We start from the raw sequence: 25,652 nt of genomic DNA, 5'->3' as shown, positions 1-25,652 counted from the left end.
AACAACTCAACGTCTCCAGCACTGGGCTCTGTTCTTATGAAGTTACACGTACGTTATCCAATATAACCCCACCTCTCAACACTTCAGTGCAGATGCATTGTCACATCTCCCCTTGGGCCTTGATCCCAAATTTGACCAGTAGGGAGTCCTCTGCTTTCACATTGATACACAGGATGGATTTCCTATCACGGCTGCACAGGTCGCCATTGCCACATGCCAGGACCACATCCTAAGGCAGGTTCTCTGCTACATGACCCATGGATGGCCCACCTATCTTTTCGCTGGTTGAAAACTGAATTCAGCCCCTGGCGGCATCTCTCACACAGACTATCGATTGTGGTGTGTGTTCTTCTCTTGGCCGCAGAGGCTGACGTCCGTCGGATGATCATCCTACCTGATTTGTACCACCATGTCCTACGCTTGCTACAATGCAGACTCTGGGGGATGTCCTGTATGAAGGCATTGGCTCACTGGCATATGTATTGGCCCGGCATAGATGGCAACATCAAATGCTTGGTACATGTGTGCTCGGTGTGTGCGCATCACCAGGCCAGCCCTTTGGAATCATTTGCACCCTGGCCCATGCCTCGCCACCCCTGGGACTGCATCCATCTCAAGTTTATGGGCCTGTTTTTGGGATCGCTGTGGTTACTCATTGTGGATGCATACTCCAGATACACATATGTGGTACACATGGCGTCCATCATGCCTGATGCCACACTCATGGCCTTGGCTCAGGTTCTCACTATCGAAGGCCTGCCTCATACCTTGGTCTCTGATAATGGCCCCCAATTTGCAGCAGCCTCCTTCACGCATTCTGTGAGGCCAATGGTATCAAACACATCTGCACCCCTCCATTCCATCTGTCCTCCAATGTCACAGCAAAATGACTGATCAGGACGCTTAAACAACAGCTGACAAAAGCAGTTGAATCCTCTGCCACCGTGTCGGCCATACCTTATTCCTGAACACTTATTGCACCACACCAAATTGTGGTCATAGATGGGCCAAACTCCTCCATGGGTGGCATCCATGACCCTGGTCCATCTGCTGACACCATCACCTTCTGAGCCTCACCTCTGACCCTCTCAGCACTACACCCCAGCACAGCAGTGTGGGCCAGCTCGTATGGAGGCAACGCTGCTTGGACTTCCACCACAGTAGTCGCAACCCATGGGCAGCTTGTGACATTGGTACAGACTTAGAAGGGGCTCGAGCACCACCACCATAACCAACTCCAGCCTCATACCCCTTCATGGCACCTCACCTCCCCTAATGCCCTCCACTTCCTTCTGGTGTGCACGAGGTCCTCAAGCCAGCCCCACTGCTGATGGCTGCTGGCTCCCGGCAGGCATGTCAGCACTCCTTCCTGCATCCATAAGGATCGAAGGTGCTGTGTGATGCCCTGCACTCTGGTGATGTTTTGATGGATTCCACGGACTGCTATCCCAACACATTGCTGATGGTGATGACCGAGGGTCTCCCTCCATTCCCTCTTTTTGCCCATCATGGCCTCCGTCTGGGTCGTTTCCACCCCTATGGACAAGTTTTGGGGGGGATCAGGAATCTGGTGTTGGATGGTGCAGAAGTTGAATGTGTGCCAGAGTCTGTGGACCTGGATACCCACTAGGGGTTTCTGTGCTCTGGCACGCACCTGCACCGTGAGCCTCCCCTTGTGAGTGTGCCACTCTCTGTACTACGCTAAGCCTGCAGCCAATTGTGTTTCCCATGGTCCTGTATTTAGATGGCTGCATGGCACTACGCTGGCAGTCTGGTACTTGCTGTAGTTCATGTGTGCTTCTTGGCCTTACTGCATTCCAGTTCCATGTGTTGAGATACATACTGTCATTGTTTGGAGTGTTCCTGCATTGTTGTTGTCTCACTATGTTTACCACCCCAGTTCTTGCTTGCTTACCTCGTGTTGTGTCTTGGTCGGTTGTAGTGTCTGTCATCCCCTACTTCTTCGTCTGTTTTGTCTATTCGTTGTTAGCAATACCTCCAGTGGCACCCCCACCTGATGGCTTCATGTCTCCATTCTCTGCCATGCACTGCTTGCTGGTCGCTCGCAGCTATAACAGAACCGATACTCCATAGGTATACAATTTGATCAGAAGCTGCTTGTGAAGAACAGTATCAAAAGCCTTCTTAAAATCTAGAAATATGGAATGAATTTGAGATCCCTTGTCAATGGTGCTCATTACTTTGTGTGAATAAAGAGCTAGTTGTGTTTCACAATAACATTGTTTTCTGAATCCATGTTAACTGTGTGTCAATGGATCATTTTCTTTGAGGTAACTCATAATTTTTTACCATAGTGCTCCAGAATCCTACTGTAAATGGATATAAGTGATATGGGCCTTTAATTCAGTGGATTGTTCTTATTTTCTTTCTTGAGTGTTAGTGTGACCTGTGCTACTTTCCAGTCCTTAGACACTCTTCTTTCATTGAGCAAGAAGTTATGTATGATTACTAAGTATCAAGTCTGCCTGCATATCTGAGTGGTAACATGTTTGCTTGCCATTTAATGGGACTGGGTTCAATTCCCAGCCAGGTTGAGTATTTTCTCTGCTTGTGGACTGGGTGTTGTGTTGTGCTCATCATCATCTCATCATTACCGACACACAAGGTGCCCAATGTGGCATCACCTGAAATAAGACCTGCAACCCAGCAGTTGAAACTTCCCTGGTTGCCAGTGATGCCACATTATCATTTCATTTTTTACTAATTATTGGGCTCTTATATCAGCATACCCTGAAAGATGTGGCATTGGTCCCTCATGCCCCTGATGTCTCTCAGTCCCATGGTGAGACAGAAATCCTATTAGCTGGCCAACTTGTTTTCCACACCTGCATCACTTCCACCCATTCCGGAAGATTTTAGATGCTGCTATCACACCTATATAAGTGGAACACTGTACCAGCCCTGGCAGTCAGTTTTTTAACCCCTGATAATGATGGCTGAGTCAGCTGTAGAAATCTTTGGTGTTTGATTAAGAGTGATGTGGCTTGTAACTTGAGAAAATTGTATCTGAAGCATGCCACTGTGAAAGAATGAGGTCACATGAAATATAATCAGTATTTCTAGCAGGCAATTAGTGTGGCTGCTGTGTGACATGAATAGGTGTTGTGTGTTACATGGGTCATTTTTATGACCATAATAATGTGGCACAAATAAGCTTATATGCTATTTAACACAATTTGTATTTAAGTATGGCAATGCATTAACCTGTTACAGATAAATGCACACAACAGTCGAAAATACTTAATTTGAAAGGCCTATAACTGTTTTTACGGCATATAATATAAATTATTGAATAAAAATTCTTCTATACAGTTGAAGAAATTGCTTAGAAAGAAATTTTTTAGCTCGTAGTGGGTAGCCAGAAGACTTGTAGAGGACAGATGCTTAATGCAGGGACTGGCATCCAATGCTCGGCATTGATAAATCTAGCATTCACTTTTGGGCAACAAAAATTTATTTCTTAGACATGAGATACTCCAAGTTATTACACCAGATGGCATTATCTGGTGTAAATTATGAAAGTATGTTAACTGAATACTTTGTTGCATACAATTTAAATTCCCAATAATTTGCATATCCTAAACATTACATACGAATGAATGCTGTCACAGTGATATCAACTAATAAAATATTCTGTGGTTTCAAACCATGTCAAATGGTTAACTGCCCATGAGCTCTTGCCAGAGATCTCCTCTGCCACTGTCATGTCGCTGACTGTTGTGTGAATGTTGCTGCCATTCTTATACAGCCACGTCGCCACCAGTAGCATCACTGGTGTCCAGTCCTGCACCATAGATAGCAATGTTGGACTGTCACAACCACTTCAACCCCCCAATCACAGGATCCCAGGCTGTACTTAGCTGCAATCCACTGTGTTTATTGAGGCTGTTATTTGATATTCTTATCTCTATTGCTTCATTTATTATGCTATTGCAGAAGCCATTGTTTCTTTAACAATAGAAGTATCATTGAATGCAATCTGGTGTCCATTATCCAGTGCATGCTCTATTACAGCTGATTGTTCAAGATAGCACAGGTGGAAACACATTTGATGTTCCATTTATCACTGTTCAATAGTGCAAACAATGTGACTGATATAAGACTGCTCACACCCACGCAGTATTTAGTATATTCCAGGTGTTCTGAGGCCTACATAATAATTCACAGGCTTCATTAGTTGCTGGATCTATGCTGGGGATCCCAAGACTGTTGATTTTATGCCTCTTCAGAAGATGGCTAATCATCCCTATTATTGAGCCACAAAATGCTAAAAACGCAATCTTCTTTGTGTCTTCTTTGGAGGTCTTCCTTTTGAGGCTTAGCTGAAACTGCTTGTGAAATTTGTCTGTTGTTATAACTGTTTTCCTTGAAAACTTTATGTATGTGGCTCAGTGCCTTTGGCAGGTTTTCAGCATGAGAGGTGGTTTCAGCTTGATGTATCAAGGTCCTGAGAACATACAGCTTGTGTGCTGGGTGATGGTAGCTGGTGGCATGCAGATATCAATCCATGTGCATGGGCTTCCAATCAACAATGTGACTGAGACATCTATTGGCTTTATGGCAGACAAGAACATCCAGGAATGGCAAGGAACCATCTTTCTCCACTTCCATCATGAATTGTATGTAGTCGTGGATGTTGTTGATGTGTTCCAGACACTTTTACAGCTCTTCATGTCCATGAGGCCATATAACAAATGTATTGTTGATGTAGTGACAAAAACAACCAGGCTTAGCAGGAGCCATGTCCAAGGTGATGTCCTCAAAATGCTCCATAAAGAAGTTGGCTACAACCAGAGTAATAGCCTCCCCATCACAACACCATTCATTTGGCTTAAATATTTTCCACCATGTGAAAAATACAGTGACATCAGGGTATGTTTAATAAACCCATGATGGTGTCATCAAAGAACCGGGACAGCAAGTCTGTAGAATCTTGATGGGCACACATGGGAGTAGGGAAAGCACATCAAAGCTAACCATAATATCTGCTTCACTAAGACATAGACATTTAATTGAATCAATAATGTTTGCTGTATTCTTTATATGGTGCACACAATGTCCAACGTGCATCAAGAGGAAACCAGCCAAATGCCTTGCAAGTCTGTTGGTCAGCAATCTGATGATGCTCACTATAGGCCTTAAAGGTGTATCCTTCTTACACATCTTTGGCAGACATTAGAATGTGGGTGGACTGGGTGCCTGGGGGAGGTGGTTTTTAATAGCACTCTCTTCCAGCGATGACTGTTTGAGAAGCTCCTAAGTCTTCATTACTATTCTGGATGTTGGGTCCTGAGGCACTCTTTGGTACATATCTTCCTCCAGCATCCATCAGATTTTTGTGTCAAAGTTGGCTTGTTCCATCAGGAAGGCAGCATTACCCTGGTCAGCTGGTGCGACTATGGCAAGAGAATCATTGTGGAAGGCACAGAGGCCATTGCACTCAGCTCTAGTCATGTTTGGTGCTGGCAGCTTGGATTTTTAAAAAATGTGGCTCTTTGCTCTATGAATTCCTTCTGCAGTTTCACTGAGAAACTTAAGAATTGCTTGTTCAACGCACTTAATATGTCAATGAAAGGGATACATCATGGTGAAGGAGCAAAGTTTAGTCCCTTCTTAAGTGCTGAGATGGCACCCGTGTGAAAGTTTCCTGGTGCCATATTGATTACGGTATGTTATGCAGTTTTTTGTCCCACCATATAAAGAATATGCTGGACTTCACAGATCAAATTAAACATCTATGCCTTGGTAAGGGGATAGTGTGGTTAGTTTTGATGTGATTTCACTGTTCATATGCATGCCCATATGCGTGGCTCTTTGACAAGACCATCGTGTATTTATTTAAACGTACCTTGAGGTCATTGCATTTTTTATGTAGTGGAGAATATTTCAACCAGATGGATGGTGTCACAATGTGGAGCCCATTAACTCCAGTTGCAGCCAACCTCTGTATGGAATGTTTTGAGGATATCACATTGGACATGGCTCCTGTAAAGCCAAGTTAATTTTATTTCTGCATCAACAATACCTTTGTCATATGGCCTCATGGACATGAAAAACTAGAAGAGTTCTTGTAACACTTCAGCAACATCCACAACTGCTTAAAGTTCACAGTGGAATTCTAGAAGGATGGTTCCTTGCCATCCTTGGATATCCTTGTCCACCGTAAACCCAATGAGTGTCTCAGTCACAGCATTAACCGTAAGCCCGCCCACACAGATTGGCATCTGCATGGCACCAGCTACCACCACCCAACACAGAAACTGTCTGTTTGCAGGACTTTGGTACATCAAGCTGAAACCATCTCAGATGCTGAACACCTGCCAATGGGATTGAGCCACTTGCATAAAGATTTCAAGGAAAATGGTTATAACAACAGACAAATTTCACAAGCAATTTCACCTAAGCCATGAAAGCAGTAGGTCTCCAAGGAAGACACAAAGAAGATTGAATTTTTACCATTCTGTTGCTCAGTAATAGGGAAGATTAGCCATCTCCTGGAGTAACATCAAACCAACACAGTCTTCAGATCTCCAGCAAAGATCCAGCAACTAATGAAGCATGTGAAAGATGGTGTAGTCCTCAGAACACCTGGAATGTACAAAATACTGCGTGTGTGTGTGTGTGTGTGGGCAGTTTTATGTCAGTCACACAGTCCACACTATTAAACAGCAATGCATAGAACATGAATGGTGTTTCCACATACACTATTCCGAAAAATCAGCTGGAGCAGAGCATGTACTGGAAAATGGACACCAAACAGCATTCAGTGATACTTCTATTATTAAGTGGACCAACGGCTTGTGGGATAACATAGTCAATGAAGCAATAGAGATCAAAATATCAGACAATACCCTCAATAAAGACAGTGGATTGCCAATAAGTACAGCCTGGGATCCTTTGATTGGGAAGTTGAAGTGGCCAGGGCAGTCATACCACCAAAACATTGCCATATACAGTGCATGACTGGTGGCAGTGCAGTTATATAAGCACAGTTGCAGCATTCAAATGGCAGTCAACCACTTGACAATGGTAGAGGAGACCCTGGCCAAAAGCTCATGGGCAGTTAACCACCTGACATGGCTTGAAACCTATGAATACTTTATTAATACATCCAAAACATATGAAATTTCTTGTTAAGTTATGAACCCTTTTGAATGCATGACATTTATTGTTGTTATTTCACCATTTTATGGGTAGAAAAGGATATGCCGTGGTTTCTTGTAATTTATTTATTTTAAGTGAGAGGTATATTATATTCAAACACATTATTTACAGTTTCCTTTTGTAATGGTCGCCTGGTCTTAGATATTGCTAATTGCTATAATCGCACTATTTCACTCCCATTTACGGAGCTTGTTATCACTTGATGTTAGGTTGGCGCCATTAAAATGCATTGTGTTGTAGTAATCGCTGCTACTTGCTGGATCGCTGCTGTCTCTCGATGCTGATGCTGGCTCTACATCTGGTTGTCTAGGGTTAAAAACATGAGGTCCCGTGTTTTTATGTGCTTTTGATGATAAAGAACGAGCAAAACCAACAAATATGTAAACTTCAAATATTTATTATTCTGGTGGCCATCTTCATTCCACTGTCCACCAAAGACCATGACACAACACAACTTCCTTTACATGTTCTTTGCATTGTTTATCCACCTCAAACAATAACACACAAACACACTGTACCAAAGTGACATTCCGACTGCCTCTCGACCGTTCTTGCTGCTTGTATTTATAACATTGTCAAAGAACTACTAAAAAGAGATATAGTTTACAAGTCACATGTACATCTGTTATCATAATTTGTGCAGAAAAGTTATTAATTTGCATCGAGTGACATAATTTAACATGTTATTAAAATGACAGACAGATTTGTTGACTTGACAGAATAATTCTTTGTTACAAAAAGTCCGTTTTTTAGAAGTTTGTCAGTTGACTTCTCTAATTTGCATAAATAAGTAAATAACATGAATTATTAAGAATTACATTGGTTTTCATCTAAAATAGGATTGATTACGTGAATACTGAGTGAAAACGCTCCTAGTGAACAAATAGGTTTCACTGGGTAATTTTTATTTAAGGAGATCCAAAATACCTAAGTTGGCCACTATTTTTCGTACTTCATATTAATTATTTAAGATGAACTCAGTGTTTTTACATGATGACATTTGCTGTATCAGTGATCAAGTGATATTAACTTTTGTGTGGGTCAGTTATTCAGTATAATTTAATGGGTTGACTGTTTATGGAGACATGTTACGCAATCATTGTTAACATACACAATAACTTTTCTATAATCATAAATACTCATTAAACTGGTTGAATTTGGAGGGTATCACATACTTCGGTACAGTAAAGACTTTAATATGTTCCGTTACAATACCCCCCTCGGGTAATATCATTTACAGAACATTAATGATATTAGCCGACTAGGACAAATGTGCCAAATTGTTAAAATTTGGAAAAGTACTACTTTAATAATTTTTTTTTTTTTTTTTTTTTTTTTTTTTTTTTTTTTTTTTTTTTTTTTTTTTTTTTTTACTATGCATAATGTGTATGTATACAAGGACCGTTACAACGTTTCAAAATTACTTTTTCCTGCAAATATTTTAGTTGTGTTGTTTCAAATGCACTTTGTGTTATGTCATTCAGTATGACAGCATAATAAAAATATTTAGTAATATATGAAAGTAAAAAAAAATGTTAATCTTTGCTCCCAGTGAGCCACATGGAAAATGATCAAAAACAGACACAAATATATCATCTGCGATTTTAAGATATATAAACAATATATGTAAATTATTTCAAAGTCAGTTCTCATTGAGTCACAGATTAATCAAGATAATAGAAGGAACATAAATATATTACATAGATGGACAGGTCATATGTCCATAGGAAAATATTGCAACTGTCTGCTCTTTTTGAGCCACATAAAAAAAATGAAAACAAAGAACATAATTGTAAGTATGGACATGATATATAAACACAAACACTAGAGAAGTCACATGTATGAATATAATATGCATTTTAAAAAAAGGAAATATTTAAAAAACTTGTCTCCCCTTGAGACACATAGTCTAGACAGTACAAGAACATATTAATACTAAAATTGGACACTTAAATTGGTCACAACATAACACAAACATCAAACTTGGTGAACATCTGATTAGCTGTAGAAAATTGTACACAAATCTTATGCCTAAGAACACAATAATAACCAAAAGGTGGGTCTTGCACAACAATTTTTACATTGTCTTTTATTTGGTGCAAGTATGTCCCATATTCAATAATACAAAAGAAAAGTAATAAATGTTTGTCACCTTCTTGCCCATTGCAAGTAAAGAAGATGTCTCAAAATTTAATATTCAATAGTGACAATAAAAATATAAAAACACTCTCTCAGAGATCGGAACTTTTCCAGGGTCTGTAGAATGAGTGGTAGTTGCTATTTGACACACCCAGTAAAAATGTTTGCTGATAACATGCTTTATGGAAAATGGGTAAGTAACTGTATTCAAACAGGGAAATGTGCTTAATCATGTTTATATGGTTTCAATTCAGTGATGTTTCTTAATCCAAATAACTTTCTTGATCTGGGAAAGATAAGTCTATACGCATTAGGATGTGGGCTTTCTTTTATTTCAAATGGACCAATGTAAATATCAAAAAACTTTTTAAGTTCGGCTGACAATAATTTTGATTTCTCTTGTGTCTTGACGAGTACAAGGTCCCCTGGTTTGAACTGTGTAGCTTTTCCCTTGGCTGCATGTCGCCTTTTTCTCAATTCCCCTTGTTTTTTCATGGTTTCCCGTACACAGTCTTCTCTTTCTTGGGGTGACATAATTTTGCAAGGTGGATACTCTATGTTTTCAGTGAAGAAACTAGCGGGGTATTGGTTGTACATTATTTTGTGTGGGGAAAATCCAGTGGAAGAGTGCTGTAAGCTGTTCATTATTTCTTCAAAACTATTTATGTACTCTAACCAATTAGTGTGGTTCTGGCTACAGTAGGTTCTGCACAGTCTTCCAATCTCTCTCATGTATCTCTCAGCCGGGTTGCTTGACGGGTGGTAAGCAGATATTAAAATGTGTTTAATTCCCGTGTCTTCAATAAAAGTTTTCCAGTATTTAGAGGTGAACTGAGACCCATTGTCTGAAAGTATTGCCTTAGGTTTTCCCACAGTGTTGAAATAATTACTTGTAATTTTTGAAACTATCTGTTTGCTGGTAGCTTTCCTTAAGGGATAAAGCTTTATAAATTTGGAGAAGATGTCTACCATGACATAAATATAACTGTAACCCCCCCTTGTCTTGGGTAACGGTCCATAGATGTCAGTTGCAATGAGATCGAGTTTATTTGTGGGTAATATGTTCTGCATTATTCCCCTGGTGGTTTGGTTAGTCACTTTTACCCTCTGACATCTGTCACATGTTGATAACTTTTTCTTTACTCTTCTGCTAATGTTGTAAAAATAAATGTTCTCCTGTATTTTCTGAATACACTTAGTGGTGCCACAGTGGCCAAAGCTTTCATGTACATAAGTAATGAGCGTATCTATTTGTTGCTCAGGCCAACACAGTTTCCAATAGTCTAAATCCAGTTTAGGTCTTCTGAATAGTATCCCCTTGTGTACTTTATAATATGCTTCTACCTTTTCTCCTCCAGTTTTTCCTATGTAACTTTTGACTAGTTTCCAGTTGTCATCGTGGTTCTGAAACCTCCTAATGTCGTTACAGATTTTTTGTATTTCCTTTTCCTCTTTAATGCCCTTTAGATACATAATTTTGAAAATTCTCTCATCCTCCCCACTACTTCCCTCCAAATCACTTCCCAAAGGTAGTCTTGATAAAGCGTCTGCTACCACATTTTGTTTTCCCTGAATGTACCTCACTTCGTAATCAAACTGCTGGAGAAACATGGCCCATCTGGTGAGTCTGTTATGGTATAACATGCACTCTTGGAGATTGCTTAATGCTTTGTGGTCCGTCTGTACTATTACTTTATGTCCCAAGAGGTAATTTCTAAATTTTGTAAAACCCCAATGTATAGCTAGTAATTCCTTTTCTGCCACTGTGTAGTGTTTTTCATGTTTTTGAAGAATTCTGCTGGCAAATGCGATTGTTCGGTGTTCCATTTTTCCATTTACTTCCTTTTCTTGAAATAAATGTACTCCTAACCCTGCATCGCTGCTGTCAGTAGCTAGCCAGAAAGGACTTGACATGTCTGGTCTATGTAGAAGTTGGCTGTTACATAGTTGCGATTTGATTTTGTTAAAAGCATCTTCACATTCTAGTGTCCAATCCCACACTACATTTTTCTTAAGTAAGTTGTACAAACAAACTGCATTTAATGCTTGATTACTGATGAATTTTCTGTAAAATCCTGTGAAGCCGAAAAATGATTTGAGTTGTTTCTTGTTTCTAGGTGTTGGAAAATTTTCTATGGCTTTTATTTTGTCTTTGTCTGGCAAAATCCCTTGTTCTGTGATGATGTGTCCCAAAAATTTTAACTCCTCTAGCCCAAATTTACATTTTTCTAATTTTAATGTCATTCCTCCCTTTCTGAGTTTCATAAATACCTCCCTTAATAGTTCAAGGTGTTCTTCCCAAGTTTTCCCAGTGATTAAAATGTCATCTACATAAATGGTTAATTTTGAACAAGTTTCATGACCAAGTACAAAATCTAATGCTCTGATGAATTCCGCAACTGATACATTGAGACCAAATGGTACGACTGTGTACTGATAACATTTACCATTATATAAAAAGGCTGTATATTTTCTCGAATCAGGACAAAGTTCAACTTGATGAAAACCAGCGGTGAGATCTAGGCTTGTCATATGTTTGACACACTCAAATTTACCTAACAGCTTATCTATACTTTCTGGGTGGTCGTTTTCTCTGATGAGATACTTGTTCAGATGTCTGGAGTCTAATACAATCCTAACGCTATTGTCTCCCTTTTTTACAATGACCAACGGATTGTTGTAGGCACTGCGACTTCTTTCTATAACTTCCCAATTTTCCATTTTTTGTATTTCTTTTTCCACAGCGTCTCTTTTTGCAAATGGTATTCCATATGGTTTCATAAAGAAAGGCTCATGAGGTTTTAACTGTAATTTACATTGATAATATTTCACTCTACCAGGTCTATCATCAAACACATCCTGGAATTCCCATAATAACTCTTTTAATTTTTCCTTTTGTGTACTATTTAGGCTTTCAGCTTCCCCCAGTTTTTTCTCTACTAACTTCTCAAACTCTTGACCCTCTGCATCTTCCTCTAAGTTCTCATCCAGATAATTAACATCCTCATTTTCATGATACACTGATTGAATGTGGTTACAGCTGTCACCACAGTTTAAAATTAACAAATTCACTACACAGCTTTGTTGCGTAACAGGTTCTATAATACACATTTGTTTTTCTGTAAAATTAAACCCAGCATTCACTTTTAATATCCAATCCATACCTAAAATGAAATTTTCATTCAGGTCATCTACTACTAAGCATCCATGTTCAAAATTTAGGTTATCAATTTTAAAAGTAAGTAACACTTGTTTCTTAACTACCTTGCTGGCTCTGCCTGTAGCTCCTTTCACTTTTAATCCAACAACTGGCATCTCAGGAAAATGTTGAGAATTTCTGAGCTTATCTCTAAGTCTAGAAGTGATGGCAGAAACAGGACTTCCTGTGTCTACTAACACTCTTCCTTCCCACTTGTCAATGTTTACTTTAACATATGGACAACCTAACTCAACATCTTTGTCTATTTCTGTATCTTCAAACAATAGATCATTTTCAATTTCTTTAGTTCCTAAGTCTAATGTCTCTTTCCTACACTTAGACACATCCCTCTCTGTTTGCAAAGCATTGACATTTAAACATAAACCTTTGTTTTCATCTGTTCCTTTTAAGACTGTGTTGTCACTTAACAACCTACTGTTTTCACCCCATTTTTTATAAAGTCCACTACGGATTCTTGTCCACCATGTAGGATACAAGGTTGCACTTACCTTTGCTAATTCTTTCCAAAAGGCATCTTTGTTTATACAGTTTCCATAGCTGTTCCACAAAACTTCTAAAAACTTTTCCCCTTTCTCTTGAAAACACACATTTACATTCCATCCCTTTATATTTTCTTTAATATTATTATTACCATTCTCATAGATTAGTGTTTCATAGTTCCCAATAGACAATAGCTTGTCCTCAGATACACATTCCCTAGTCTGCATTTCACTTACATTAACCTCATTATTACCCATGTTTGTCACATCACTTACCCTTACCTCATCATCACTTTTCAATTCGACAAATACTTTTATTTCTCCCTCCACACTCTCATCAATAACATCACTTGATTTAGGATCATTATTTAAATGTCCCTCTATTACTTCTTCCTCCTCCTCCTCCGCAACAACCCCATCTTCTGTTTCCCCCCTATGTATCTGAATCTCAGCAATTGAGTCTTTGGCTCCATTAAACACTTCGTCATCCCCCTTCTTATCTAATAAACCCCCCAAAATAGATTCTATTTGTGGTGTGTCTGACTTGATATTAACACCAGTATCTTTTTCAGCCCAACTATGGAACTCTGCAATAACTTCAACTTCTGCACTTTCACTAACTACCTGTGCTTGAACACTGTTTTTATTAACTGTATCACTTTTACTCATAGTATCCCAAAACCTTTTATTAAATTCTAATTTATTCATTCTAACAACATCAGTGTTTTCATGGTACTTACTCTTTACATTGTATCCTCTCCTTTTCCAGTTCCGGTTATGTGTTGTCCTGTCATAATATTGTCTAGCCCCAAAACTACGGACATCTAGTGGGACTGTCCACCGTTTCCGGCTGGTTCCCTCGTTCTGTCCGTTTGTAGTTGTCGTTTTGTTCATTAGTTTCAACAAACCCCCTTCTACCTTGTTCTCTTCCCCCATACCTATTTCTATCATTCCTGTTATCTCTCCTCCATCCTCCCTCCTGTGTATTGTTTCTGAAATCATTTTCATATCTCCTATCTCCCCTATTTGGAGCATTATTTCCAGAATTTTCAAAGTCTCTCCTCCCATAATAATCTCTGTTTACATTCCTGTTCCACCCCCCATACTGGTTATTGCCAGAGCCAAAACTTTGGTTATTTTCTCTTTCCAAGGCCCTATCTAATCTATCTACAAATTTCAGGAACTCTTCCATTGAATCGTCTGGTCCATGGACCAATTCCCACTGCAGTCTCTCTGGTAACCTTCTTTTTAAAACATCAATTTGTGTCATAATATCAAAAGAGTTATTCAAGTGAGCAAGTTTTTTCAATTGATCTCTGCAAAATTTTTGCATTCCCCCTACTTTCCCTCTATACACTGGTCTATTTAGAAATTCTGACTTTAATCTGGCTTATATGGATTGTGACCAAAATTTGCAAATAAACTTAGCTTCAAACTCTTCAAAAGTATTCCAAGAATCATTATTCTCATTTGCCCAGGATAGGGCCTCCCTTTCTAGAAACCGTTTTACTAACTTAATTTTTATGTTATCTGACATTCCTACAACAAACATATCCTTACATTGGTGAATAAAGTCAATAGGGTGCAGATTTTCACCAGGAAAGCATTTCACTTGGATGTGCCCATACATTGTATTTTGATTGAAAATCGTTTGTTTGGACATCAATGCGTCCTCCAATTGAATACATTTAGTGTGTATATTTTCTACTTTTGTATCTACATTAGTGGTATACAGGTTGTATTCTTGTTTAAGGTTTTCTGAAGTTTTGTCTATTCTCTGATCTAATCTTTCAACTTCAGTATCTACTCTGTTGTAGATGACAGCCATGCTGTCTGTGTTAGCTTGTATGTTTTCATTTAAACTTTCAACTTTAACTTGAAATTCTTTTCTGAAGTGTATCAACTGTTCTCTAGTGTCCTTACTGAGGGTAGTTTTAATTTCCTCACACTTCGAATTGAGATGATTACTTAATAGATCAAAATCCAAACTTAACTTATCCAGTCTATCGGTGAGTTTCAAACTTACTTGTTCACTTGATTGTTTAACATCCAAACGTACTTGTTCAATTGATTGTTTAAGTTGCGAGCTTATTTGAGTTGCAAACCCTGCTAGCCACTCTGTTAAGTTTAATTGTTCACCATCCCCTGATTCAATTTTTACATTTCCTACTATCTCATCACTCTCAGGTAGAGACATGTTAACTATTAATCATTTTAAATGACAACAACAAAATACCTTGCTTTATATGCTATGATGTCGTGATCGGTGTTCTTGCTGGCTTTCTTTACTTATATTCGGTTTTATCGAAGCTGAAGTCTTGATTGATGAATTCCATTGACATAATCCAGACGTTAATCTTCCGAGCGGTGTGATGATGGTTTTTGGTAGTCACACAACCACACTTTATTTATTTATTTATTTTTGACATATTTTCACTGTTGCCACATTGCACAAATAAACTTTTTTGGAATGCTAAGCACTTACGAAATTTATCGCTGCACTATTATCATCGATGCACTTAAAGATCCCGGCTGAGCCCCCACTTTTGTAATGGTCGCCTGGTCGTAGATATTGCTAATTGCTATAATCGCACTATTTCACTCCCATTTACGGAGCTTGTTAGCACTTGATGTTAGATTAGCGCCATTAAAATGCATTGTGTTGTAGTAATCGCTGCTACTTGCTGGATCGCTGCTGTCTCTCGGTGCTGGTGCTGGCTCTACATCTGGTTGTCTAGGGTTAAAAACATGAGGTCCCGTGTTTTTATGTGCTTTTGATGATAAAGAACGAGCAAAACCAACAAATATGTAAACTTCAAATATTTATTATTCTGGTGGCCATCTTCATTCCACTGTCCACCAAAGACCATGACACAACACAACTTCCTTTACATGTTCTTTGCATTGTTTATCCACCTCAAACAATAACACACAAACACACTGTACCAAAGTGACATTCCGACTGCCTCTCGACCGTTCTTGCTGCTTGTATTTATAACATTGTCAAAGAACTACTAAAAAGAGATATAGTTTACAAGTCACATGTACATCTGTTATCATAATTTGTGCAGAAAAGTTATTAATTTGCATCGAGTGACATAATTTAACATGTTATTAAAATGACAGACAGATTTGTTGACTTGACAGAATAATTCTTTGTTACAAAAAGTCCGTTTTTTAGAAGTTTGTCAATTGACTTCTCTAATTTGCATAAATAAGTAAATAACATGAATTATTAAGAATTACATTGGTTTTCGTCTAAAATAGGATTGATTACGTGAATACTGAGTGAAAACGCTCCTAGTGAACAAATAGGTTTCACTGGGTAATTTTTATTTAAGGAGATCCAAAATACCTAAGTTGGCCACTATTTTTCGTACTTCATATTAATTATTTAAGATGAACTCAGTGTTTTTACATGATGACATTTGCTGTATCAGTGATCAAGTGATATTAACTTTTGTGTGGGTCAGTTATTCAGTATAATTTAATGGGTTGACTGTTTATGGAGACATGTTATGCAATCATTGTTAACATACACAATAACTTTTCTATAATCATAAATACTCATTAAACTGGTTGATTTTGGAGGGTATCACATACTTCGGTACAGTAAAGCCTTTAATATGTTCCGTTACACTTTTCTGTAGTATCTGTAATGCTGTGGATTATAATATTCTACAAAACGAACTTATTTCTGCCATTATGCCACACAGCAGGCATAGTCAGTTACTGCTGTAAATACTGTGAATTGTTCATGCTTTGCCTTTCATGTCAATAAATATGTTTTGTTCAATTTTGAACGATACTAAATTAACACTAATTTATTGACTGGACACACAAAAATTTTAAAACTGTTTTCCATACAATGATAATCAAAATGACATTTCCCAATGACTTCTAATAAGAAGCAAAAGAACAATTGGTGTTGACGCAAGATAGTATATCAAACATCTCATCTGTCTGAATTGACTTTGTACATGTACAATAAAAAAGAAAGTGAACATATATTCATAAATACCCACAGAAGACACATGATGACTATCAGAAGGGACACCATATATATGCTCTGTTTTTACTTGTACTATTGTTCATTGTATGGTAAGTGTGGTTCAGTAACTTGGCCCATAAATAGCAGACTGCAAATGTAAAGGTCTGGAGCCTGGTTCCCAGTAAGTTATAGGATTTTTTCTAACACTTTATCATTCCTTTCACCTTCAGCAGTAATTTATCAATGTGAAAAATGTCATGTTCTCTGTGATTTGAGTCCACATAAAACTTTAGGTCCCTCTATAACTTGCTGGGTGAATCAATCAAAGGTTGGAGGAAGGCAAGGGCATACTTTCAACAACAGGATGATGTTATTCAAACTAACCTTTCGATTGAGGAAAACTTTAAAATAACCATAATTTATGGCTTTGTATGGAAATCCACTCTTACTAAACAAGTAAGAATTCTTGTACAACATAATCTCATGTCATAGGTAGAGGCACTTGTGTGTGGTAAATTGTACAAGAAAATACATCCAAAAGAAAAGTTTGTGGATTGATTACATAATAATTTTTCACTATTCCTGCTTGGTTCCCAAATCTGTATTATTGTGAGTAAATTAGAATTATTTTTCATCTTCTTTTTAACAGTGAATGTTCTAATCATATAGTGCAGGCTTTCATGGTTAATACATGCATCCTTGATGATTTTAGTTTTGTGAGCTCTTGGTCAGGGTCAAAGGCATGTTTCCATGCCTGACATTGTCTCCAATTGCTAGATACATCATCAGAGGCTATAAAGCCTCAGCTAGCAGTTTCAAACTTAAATAAGATCAATTTTAAATTTCTGTCTGATTCTTTATAACCTCTGCTAATGTTTCCAGCATTAGAAGACAAAACATTAGGCAGAGAAACATGTCTTGGACAATGGGCTAATGCTCATAGAACAAAAATTAGCAACAAATGTTCTGTCCCTTTGATTTATTGTCTCCTGAGTAATGCTGCAACCTTTGGTGTCCTTTTACCACTCTGTTTATGCACATAAAGGTAGCTGTTTCAGTTTATTAAATAGCAGAAACTTAAACACTACTCTACTAATTTCTGTGAATTAACTGACTTCTCCATTGAGGACCATATGAGAGGTCATATAAAGTTAATAAGCCTCTGAGGCCACTGGAGAACACTGGATACAAACTTCTCATAAAAATAAAAATAAAAGTGTTATTTTCTAAAGGCACAGTAACAAAAACAATGGATTTTAAATAAATTAATGACATAGTCCAAAAACTATCAAGTTAATAATCATTTCCTTTCTTCAAGTTATGTAAATAATTGGAACCATTTTCCTGATAATTCTCGCAAATTCTTTTCAGCACCAGTCCGCTTCAAGTCCAGATCTCATAGGGAAATGGTTCGCAAGAGTGGGACTGCTGTTCTCAGATGTGAAGCTACTGGTGACTTGCCTATAACTCTGTCATGGCGTAAAGAAGGAAGTCCTATTGAAATGCAGAGTCATATGAGGTACTGTTCAGTATTGTTTCATATTTGTAATTATTAACTGAACCTGTTGCTAAAGGATCTTACTGTAATAAATATACTGCCTGACAAGAAAAGTGAAGCACATAGAAGAGAAAGTGGAAATTAAATGAAAATTCATGGGTTGAGAGGGTATGTGGTGTTATCTCGTTACTTAAAAATTAAGTGAAATTTACAAAAAAAAATTGGCAGTTTGAGCCCACTTACCAATACAATGTTGCAAGCTATCTGGCATAGATGTATGCACTGATTTGCTGGGGAAGTGTGTCATAAAGTCATTGTATCCTTTCCTGAGGCAAGCTGGCCCACAACAGTTGTAACTGGTCCTTGATATCCTGGATTCTGCCACTGGGATGAACTCGACATCCAAGCTGGTCCCACATATGTTTTGTTGGAGGGGGACTGGGGATCTTGCTGGCCCTGGGAGCCTATTCCAAAAGCCCATGCTTCAGCACAAATGGAGGCTGCTAGTGTCAGCACTACTTGCTGCATTTGTAAGTAATGTTGTATGAGTTTTGTTATTCCAAAATCCATAGCTTCCCCAAGAACATCAGAAAAGACCACAGCTGCTGATATTGTAAAGCTTCTGGCACCTCAAAAGGGCTGGCCGGACTGGCCGTGCGGTTCTAGGCACTGCAGTCTGGAACCAAGCGACCGCTACAGTCGCAGGTTCAAATCCTGCCTCAGGCATGGATGTGTGTGATGTGCTTAGGTTAGTTAGGTTTAATTAGTTCTAAGTTCTAGGTGACTGATGACCTCAGAAGTTAAGTCGCATAGTGCTCAGAGCTATTTTTTGAACCTCAAAAGGCAGACTCCAGTAAACAGGCCAGCACTGTTCTTATCAGTGCTGTGGAGATTCATAAGAAGCCTTTTCTGGCAAAAGCAACCAAATGGGATGTGTCCTTCACAGAAGAGGACAGGCTGTAAACTGTGACACCATGTAGACCTCAATCACTCTGATGGTTCTAATGATTAGGCTTTGGAGACAGTGGAATATGAATCTGTCTGTGGCAACCAACTAGCCCCCCTGACTAAACTTCCATCAATGCAAGATCCCCAAACCCATTGAAAGACAGGGTTAAAGAGAAACCTGACCAATAAATGGCTCCCACACTACAGTGGGTTCAGGGTGCTAGGGGAGGAACTGAAAATCCTAGTGCAGGAATGTACCCTGAAGTTGAGTTCATGAGAAACACATTTTAAACCTTCAGAAGCCTCTGTGCTATGGGTGCTATACCCTTCTTGACAAGGATGACCAGACTGGGGCAAGGGCCAATATAGTAGTAGGAGTGCTTATTGATAACACATATGGATCCTCTGCTCTATCCTTGGCCACTAACCTGCAAGCAGTTGCAGCTGAAATTCATGTGGGTCTAAGGATCACTGTATGCTCCTTGTATTTACCACCACAGGAAGCAGTAGATTCTGAGGTTCTCACAGATCTTATAGTCCAACTACCCTGAACATTTCTACTACTAGGAGACTTCAGTGCCCACAATTATGGGATTCACAGTCTACTAGCCCAAGGGGTCAAGTTTTAGAAAGCTTCATGATGTCTCAGAAGCTTTGCCTCTTCAACACATGCAATCCCACTTATTTCTCTGCTGCTGTAGGGCTGTCCTCACCAACAGACACCTCTTTATGCTCCCCAGTCCTCACAGACTCTGCTCAGTCACTACTTTCCACTCTGTTTTCACCTGCCATGCAGGGTAATCATTGCAAGGAAACCACCAAAATGAATAATCAGCAGAGCTAATTGGACACTGTTTAGCCAGCTGGCTGTGTCTGAACTCAGAGGCACCTTCCAGGAATCAGTGGACCATATCAGATGTGTGATACACCATGCCACCTATCACAAAGTCCTCATGTCATCTTAGAAGTCAGCATGTACCATGGTGGACTGATGCATGACACTCAGCAATTCAGATCAGGCATGCAGCTCTATAATGGTTTAAGTGCTGCCCAACAGTAGAAAACTTTGCAGACTTTTGAGTAGTGAGAGCTGAAGCTTGATGCATCATCAAGGATAGCAAGAAAAGGTTATGGTAAGCATTCCTGGGCTCTCTCAATTATTAGATTTGTTCTACAAAAGAATGGGAAGCCATCGGATGGATTTCTGGCCAGTGCAGTTGGTTACCTATAGGAGTGATGATGAAACAGGGGTGTCTCAGAACAACACCCAGAGACATCACCCAGATAATGGCAAACCATTTTGTGATGACTACTTCCACTGAGAGCAAATATCCAGCAGTCCATCTCTATTGTACCACCATGGAGAGGGGTGGGTTCCACTTCAGGTCCAACAATTTTGAATCCTACAACTGCCCTTTCTTGACATGGGAGCTGAATTTGGCATTGTCTGAAACTAATGATGCTCACATAGTACAGTTTCCCAACTCATAGAGGGAGACAATTTTTAAACCGCTTTTCATATTGGGAATGCACCAAATGTGTCCCAGCAGTTACCACCAAGTCACCTTAACAAGCCATGTAGGACAGAAATTTGAACAAGTGGTCAACTACCATATAGTCTGCATATTAGAAACCAGGCAGGTTCTCACCTGCTCTTTGTTTGGATTCAGAAGATATTGTTCCACTGTTGACAACCTGACCCTGTGAGAGATGGCTATCCAACAGGCTTTCTTACATAAACAGCATTCTACAGTGATATCGTTTGACATCAGTAAGCAATTCTAGGACAGGTGCACAAATGAGACTTTCATGGTCACCTTCCTATATTCATTCAGTCATTTATTAGATAATGAGTTGGTGAAGTGCTGTCACAGTTTTGAGCAGGAGACGGTGTTCGCTGGGGAAGTGTTTTAAGTGTTACCCTTTCTGCTGTGGCCATAAACAGTGTGTAATGCCTATGGTAAGGAGTCTGGGCACTGCTCATTATTTGCACACAATTTTTCAGCTTTTTGTTTCTCCTCCAATACGTATCATTATAGCCATATTTCTAATTTACCTGATTTGTATGAGGGCTATCCACAAAGTACATTATGTTTTGGAATTAAAAATAAAGTATTGGAATTTTTTTATTATATACAGATGAAAGCCACACTTAAATACTACTTTTCTACATAGTTGCCATTTAAATTAAGGCACTTATCATAGCGATGGATGAGCTTGGAAATTCTTTCGTCTTAAAATTCGGCCGCCTGCACCTTCAACCACGTGGTTACCTCTTCTTGAAGCTGTGCATTGTCATCAAAACGCTGCATAGCCAACCACTTCTTCATTGCTGGGAATAAGTGTAAGTCACTCAGTGCCAGGTCGGGACTGTATGGCAGATGAGGAAACAACTCCCACTTAAAAGATTCGATAACTTCACGAGTGGCATTTGCCGTGTGGGCCCGGGCGTTGTCATGAATCAGCAAGATCTTTGAGCCCAACTTTCCCCTGCGCTTGTTTTGTATTGCTCTTCTGAGGTTGTGCAGAGTTTGGCAATACCTTTGAGAGTTTATTGTAGTGCCTCTTTCCAGGAAATCCACAAAAATCACACCTTTTCTGTCCCAAAAGAAGAGGTAACCACGTGGTTGAAGGGGCAGGTGGCCGAATTTTACGATGAAGGAATTTCCAAGCTCGTCCATCGCTACAATAAGTGCCTTAATTTAAATGGCAACTATGTAGAAAAGTAGTATTTAAGTGTGGCTTTCATCTGTATATAATAAGAAAAATTTCCAATACTTTATTTATTTTTAATTCCAAAACGTAATGTACTTTGTGGATAGCCCTCGTATATTAGGGACATCATTCTACATTTTAAGGACTTGATGAGGTTTCTGGGCCTCATTTTTGATTCAGAAATATTGTGCTTACCACATTTAAAGGACCTGAAGGCAAGGACCCAGAAAGTGATCAATATCTTAAACTGCCATAGCCACAGGTCTTAGAGAGCAGATAAGGAATTCCTGTTCCAGTTTTATAGGAATTTCTTGCAATTGTGACTAGACTATGAGTCCATACTGTATGGATCAGTGATATATTCTTACCTGAAGATCATTGACACTACATCCAATGAGGGGTCAGTCTGGCTGTGAGTGCTTACAAGATCAGCCCTATCCCCAGTCTCTGTGCTGTGACTGGGGAACCACCACTCACCATCTGGTGGCAAGTCCCCAAGATGCAGTAAGTGTACAAATTCCTCACTACTCCCTGCTCACCAGTATACCACACTGCTCCTCGTCCAGCTATGGAACACATTTCCTCCAGATGTCCATAAGCAACAAGACCATTTGGGATCCACATGAAGCATGTGCTTTACTCACTAATGTGGGCCAATTACAAAGACAAATCCATAGTTTTAACTGACTGCAACAATGATTATTGCAGAGACCCTAAGTAATTTCACACTTAATGCAATTTCCACCTGCTTAGCTGAGGGATAATGTATTTGCCTACCATGCAGTGGGTCCAGGTTTGATTACCAGCTGGGTTGAAGATTTTCTCATCTTGTGGACTGGGTGTCGTGCTGTCTTCATCCTCATTTCATCATCACTGCCATGCAAATCACTCAATGTGCCATCACCTGAAATAAGACTTGCACCTAGCGGCTGAACTTCTCCAGATGGGGCCTCCCAGGCATCAGTGCCACATAATTATCTCATTTTTTTACTTAATGCAGTATGGAAGAGGATGCACTCCTGCATGTGTTTTTAGTACAATGTTTTATGACAGTTTTAATGAGCTCCACAACTCTTAAGCTGTATTCACGGGTGGGTCTAAACATGGCAAGTTTGTTGATTGCTCTGTTGTTTCCTCTGATTGTGTTCTCATGCCATGATTGCCTTAAGGCAATGCAAACTTATACGTGATCATTTGGGCTCAGCGGCAGATGAGATGTGTTGTGTCCCAACTTCTTGAGTTCACTTAACTCTATACAACACTTATACGCAGCAGATAAAGTAGTCCAGGATATCTGGGATGCTCTTCTCCATTTACAAAGACTCAGCAGATAGATGTCTTTCTGCTTTGTGGTGTGGCATGTGGGTATTAATAGAAACAAAATGGTGGCAGCCAAAGACGAATGCTGTGATCCCCAGATAGTTCAGTGTGCTACCTCCTGCATGCCAACCTCATTGTTGAGGTACAGGGTCAGGCATCAGTGGGAAGAACAGTGGCTCATTGTGACAGAAGACAATAAGCTGCATCCGATAAAGTCAACAAGTCGGCAAAGGTGCACCTCTTTCCAGCCACACAGGTGGGCTGAAGTCCCTGTCACTCATCTTCACTTAGGATACACCCTATGACATGTGGCTTCTTACTCTGGCAAGAGGACCCTCCAATGAGTGGTTCTTATGGCATGCAGATCAAGGTGTGCCACATGTAGTAGACCCTGTTTTGTATTCAGATCAGAGGGCAGCAGCTCGTTTTCCAACAAATTTTCCCTCTATTTTAACTGACAATCAAATTCATGTGGTGCTGCATTTCAGGTTTTGTGAATCTCTGGCTTTTTCTCTAAAATTTTGGAGAGAAATTTGTGGTGTGTTATCGGAGTGGCTGGCTCACCCATGTTTTTTGTAAGTGATCAGCTAGTCACATTTCCCTGTGTAATTATTTTAGCTTTTCTCTTATATTTCATTTGTTTTAAGTGCCAGTTTTGGAATGTTTGAACTTTTTTATGCTGTTTTAAAGGATGTGAGCTAGTGTGACCGAGCGAGGTGGCGCAGTGTTTAGCACACTGGACTCGCATTCGGGAGGACGACGGTTCAATCCCGTGTCCGGCCATCCTGATTTAGGTTTTCTGTGATTTCCCTAAATCGCTCCAGGCAAATGCCGGGATGGTTCCTCTGAAAGGGCACGGCCGACTTCCTTCCCTAATCCGATGAGACCAATGACCTCGCTGTTTGGTCTCTTTCCCAAAACCAACCAACCAACCAACCAGCTAGTGTGTGTGTATGTGTGTGTGGATGACCATGGGTGGGGTTGAAAGAATTTGTTTATATTTGTGTAAGACTTGTTCTTCCTTCTTTTATGCCATTTTATAAGCACACTTGTGAAAGAAAAAGTAAAAAAGGGGGAGGGGAGAAGCTGTGCATGTCCCTTATACAGAGCGGTTCTGTGATGCCATTAAAAGTTTTCAGGGATGATAGAGAAGGGTAATTGTGCCAATTTGAAGTCAGTGACCCTGGTTTGGAAATGAATGAGTTGAAAGTTAGAAGTGAAAATCTTTATGACACCTTTGACAGTAGACCTCTTCTATTGCAAGCTCTTAACCTTCCATATTTAGGGAGGAAGTAGTATGTACCAAAACAAGAAAAAAAAATTCTGGTAAACATGGGCTCTAAAGTGCATAGCATAAGAGCTATGAGCAATCGTTCATTTTGCTACTGTGCAACACCCTCTCTTCAACTGGATTTGCTAGACACTTTTGTCTTGTTTTGGTTCATACAATATGATCACAAAATATGGAAAGCAAAGATCTTGCAGAAGAGGAGGTCCCCTGTCAGAGGTATCAGAATGATTTTTGCTTAAAACTTTTGACTCGGTTGTTTTTGGACCATGGTCCCTCACTTGAAATTGATGTATTTACCCTTCTGTATCACCCCTAAAAATTTGGAATATCATCACAGAATCATCCTGTGCATCCTACCAGGCCTGGTAACAGCACTAACCATGAATAACAGTAATGCACTCTACAGGCTGTTCTACCTGTCAGAGAATTTCAGTTGCAATGATTTAAACAACTATTGATGGTGAGTACATGTATGAAGTTACACTGCCTTCTGACCATGTCTTCTGAGTGCTTCACTTTTTTGACAGGCCGTCTACAATAAAACTTCATGGAAAACATGTGTGAAATACATGTACAGTTACTTACTGTTATATTAATTACATTAATTTCCATATTTAACTCAGTTAAAATTTTAATTTTATTTAAAATAAAAAAGTCAAAGAAATTCCAATATTATAATGATTCACTGTAGTTAATGATGTTTAACTTCACTAGTAGTTTGAAATTAACTGATATACACTTATTTGCACACTAAAAATTATATGTAAGATATAAAGTTCCCTGTGGTACCTAGTAATTGTGTGAGTGGTAGCCATAAAATTTTAATTATCACTACAAAGCAATAAAGTCATCTAATTAACTTTCTT

At 39.2% G+C, this 25,652-nt stretch overlaps 1 protein-coding gene across 1 annotated transcript in view; it reads left to right on the top strand.

The window, feature by feature from the left end:
* The window catches only part of LOC126184293 (Down syndrome cell adhesion molecule-like protein Dscam2), a 595,669-nt gene that overhangs the window by 301,253 nt on the left and 268,764 nt on the right, over positions 1-25,652 (top strand). The window contains exon 14 of the mRNA XM_049926671.1: positions 18,386-18,533. Within this exon, the coding sequence (XP_049782628.1) occupies positions 18,386-18,533 (148 nt within the window). The remainder of the gene's footprint in view (positions 1-18,385; positions 18,534-25,652) is intronic.

The sequence above is a fragment of the Schistocerca cancellata genome, chromosome 4, assembly GCF_023864275.1.
Source record: "Schistocerca cancellata isolate TAMUIC-IGC-003103 chromosome 4, iqSchCanc2.1, whole genome shotgun sequence".
Lineage (NCBI taxonomy): Eukaryota > Metazoa > Arthropoda > Insecta > Orthoptera > Acrididae > Schistocerca > Schistocerca cancellata.
Note: the sequence above shows the minus strand (reverse complement) of the source record. Positions and strands in the feature narration are given on the sequence as shown.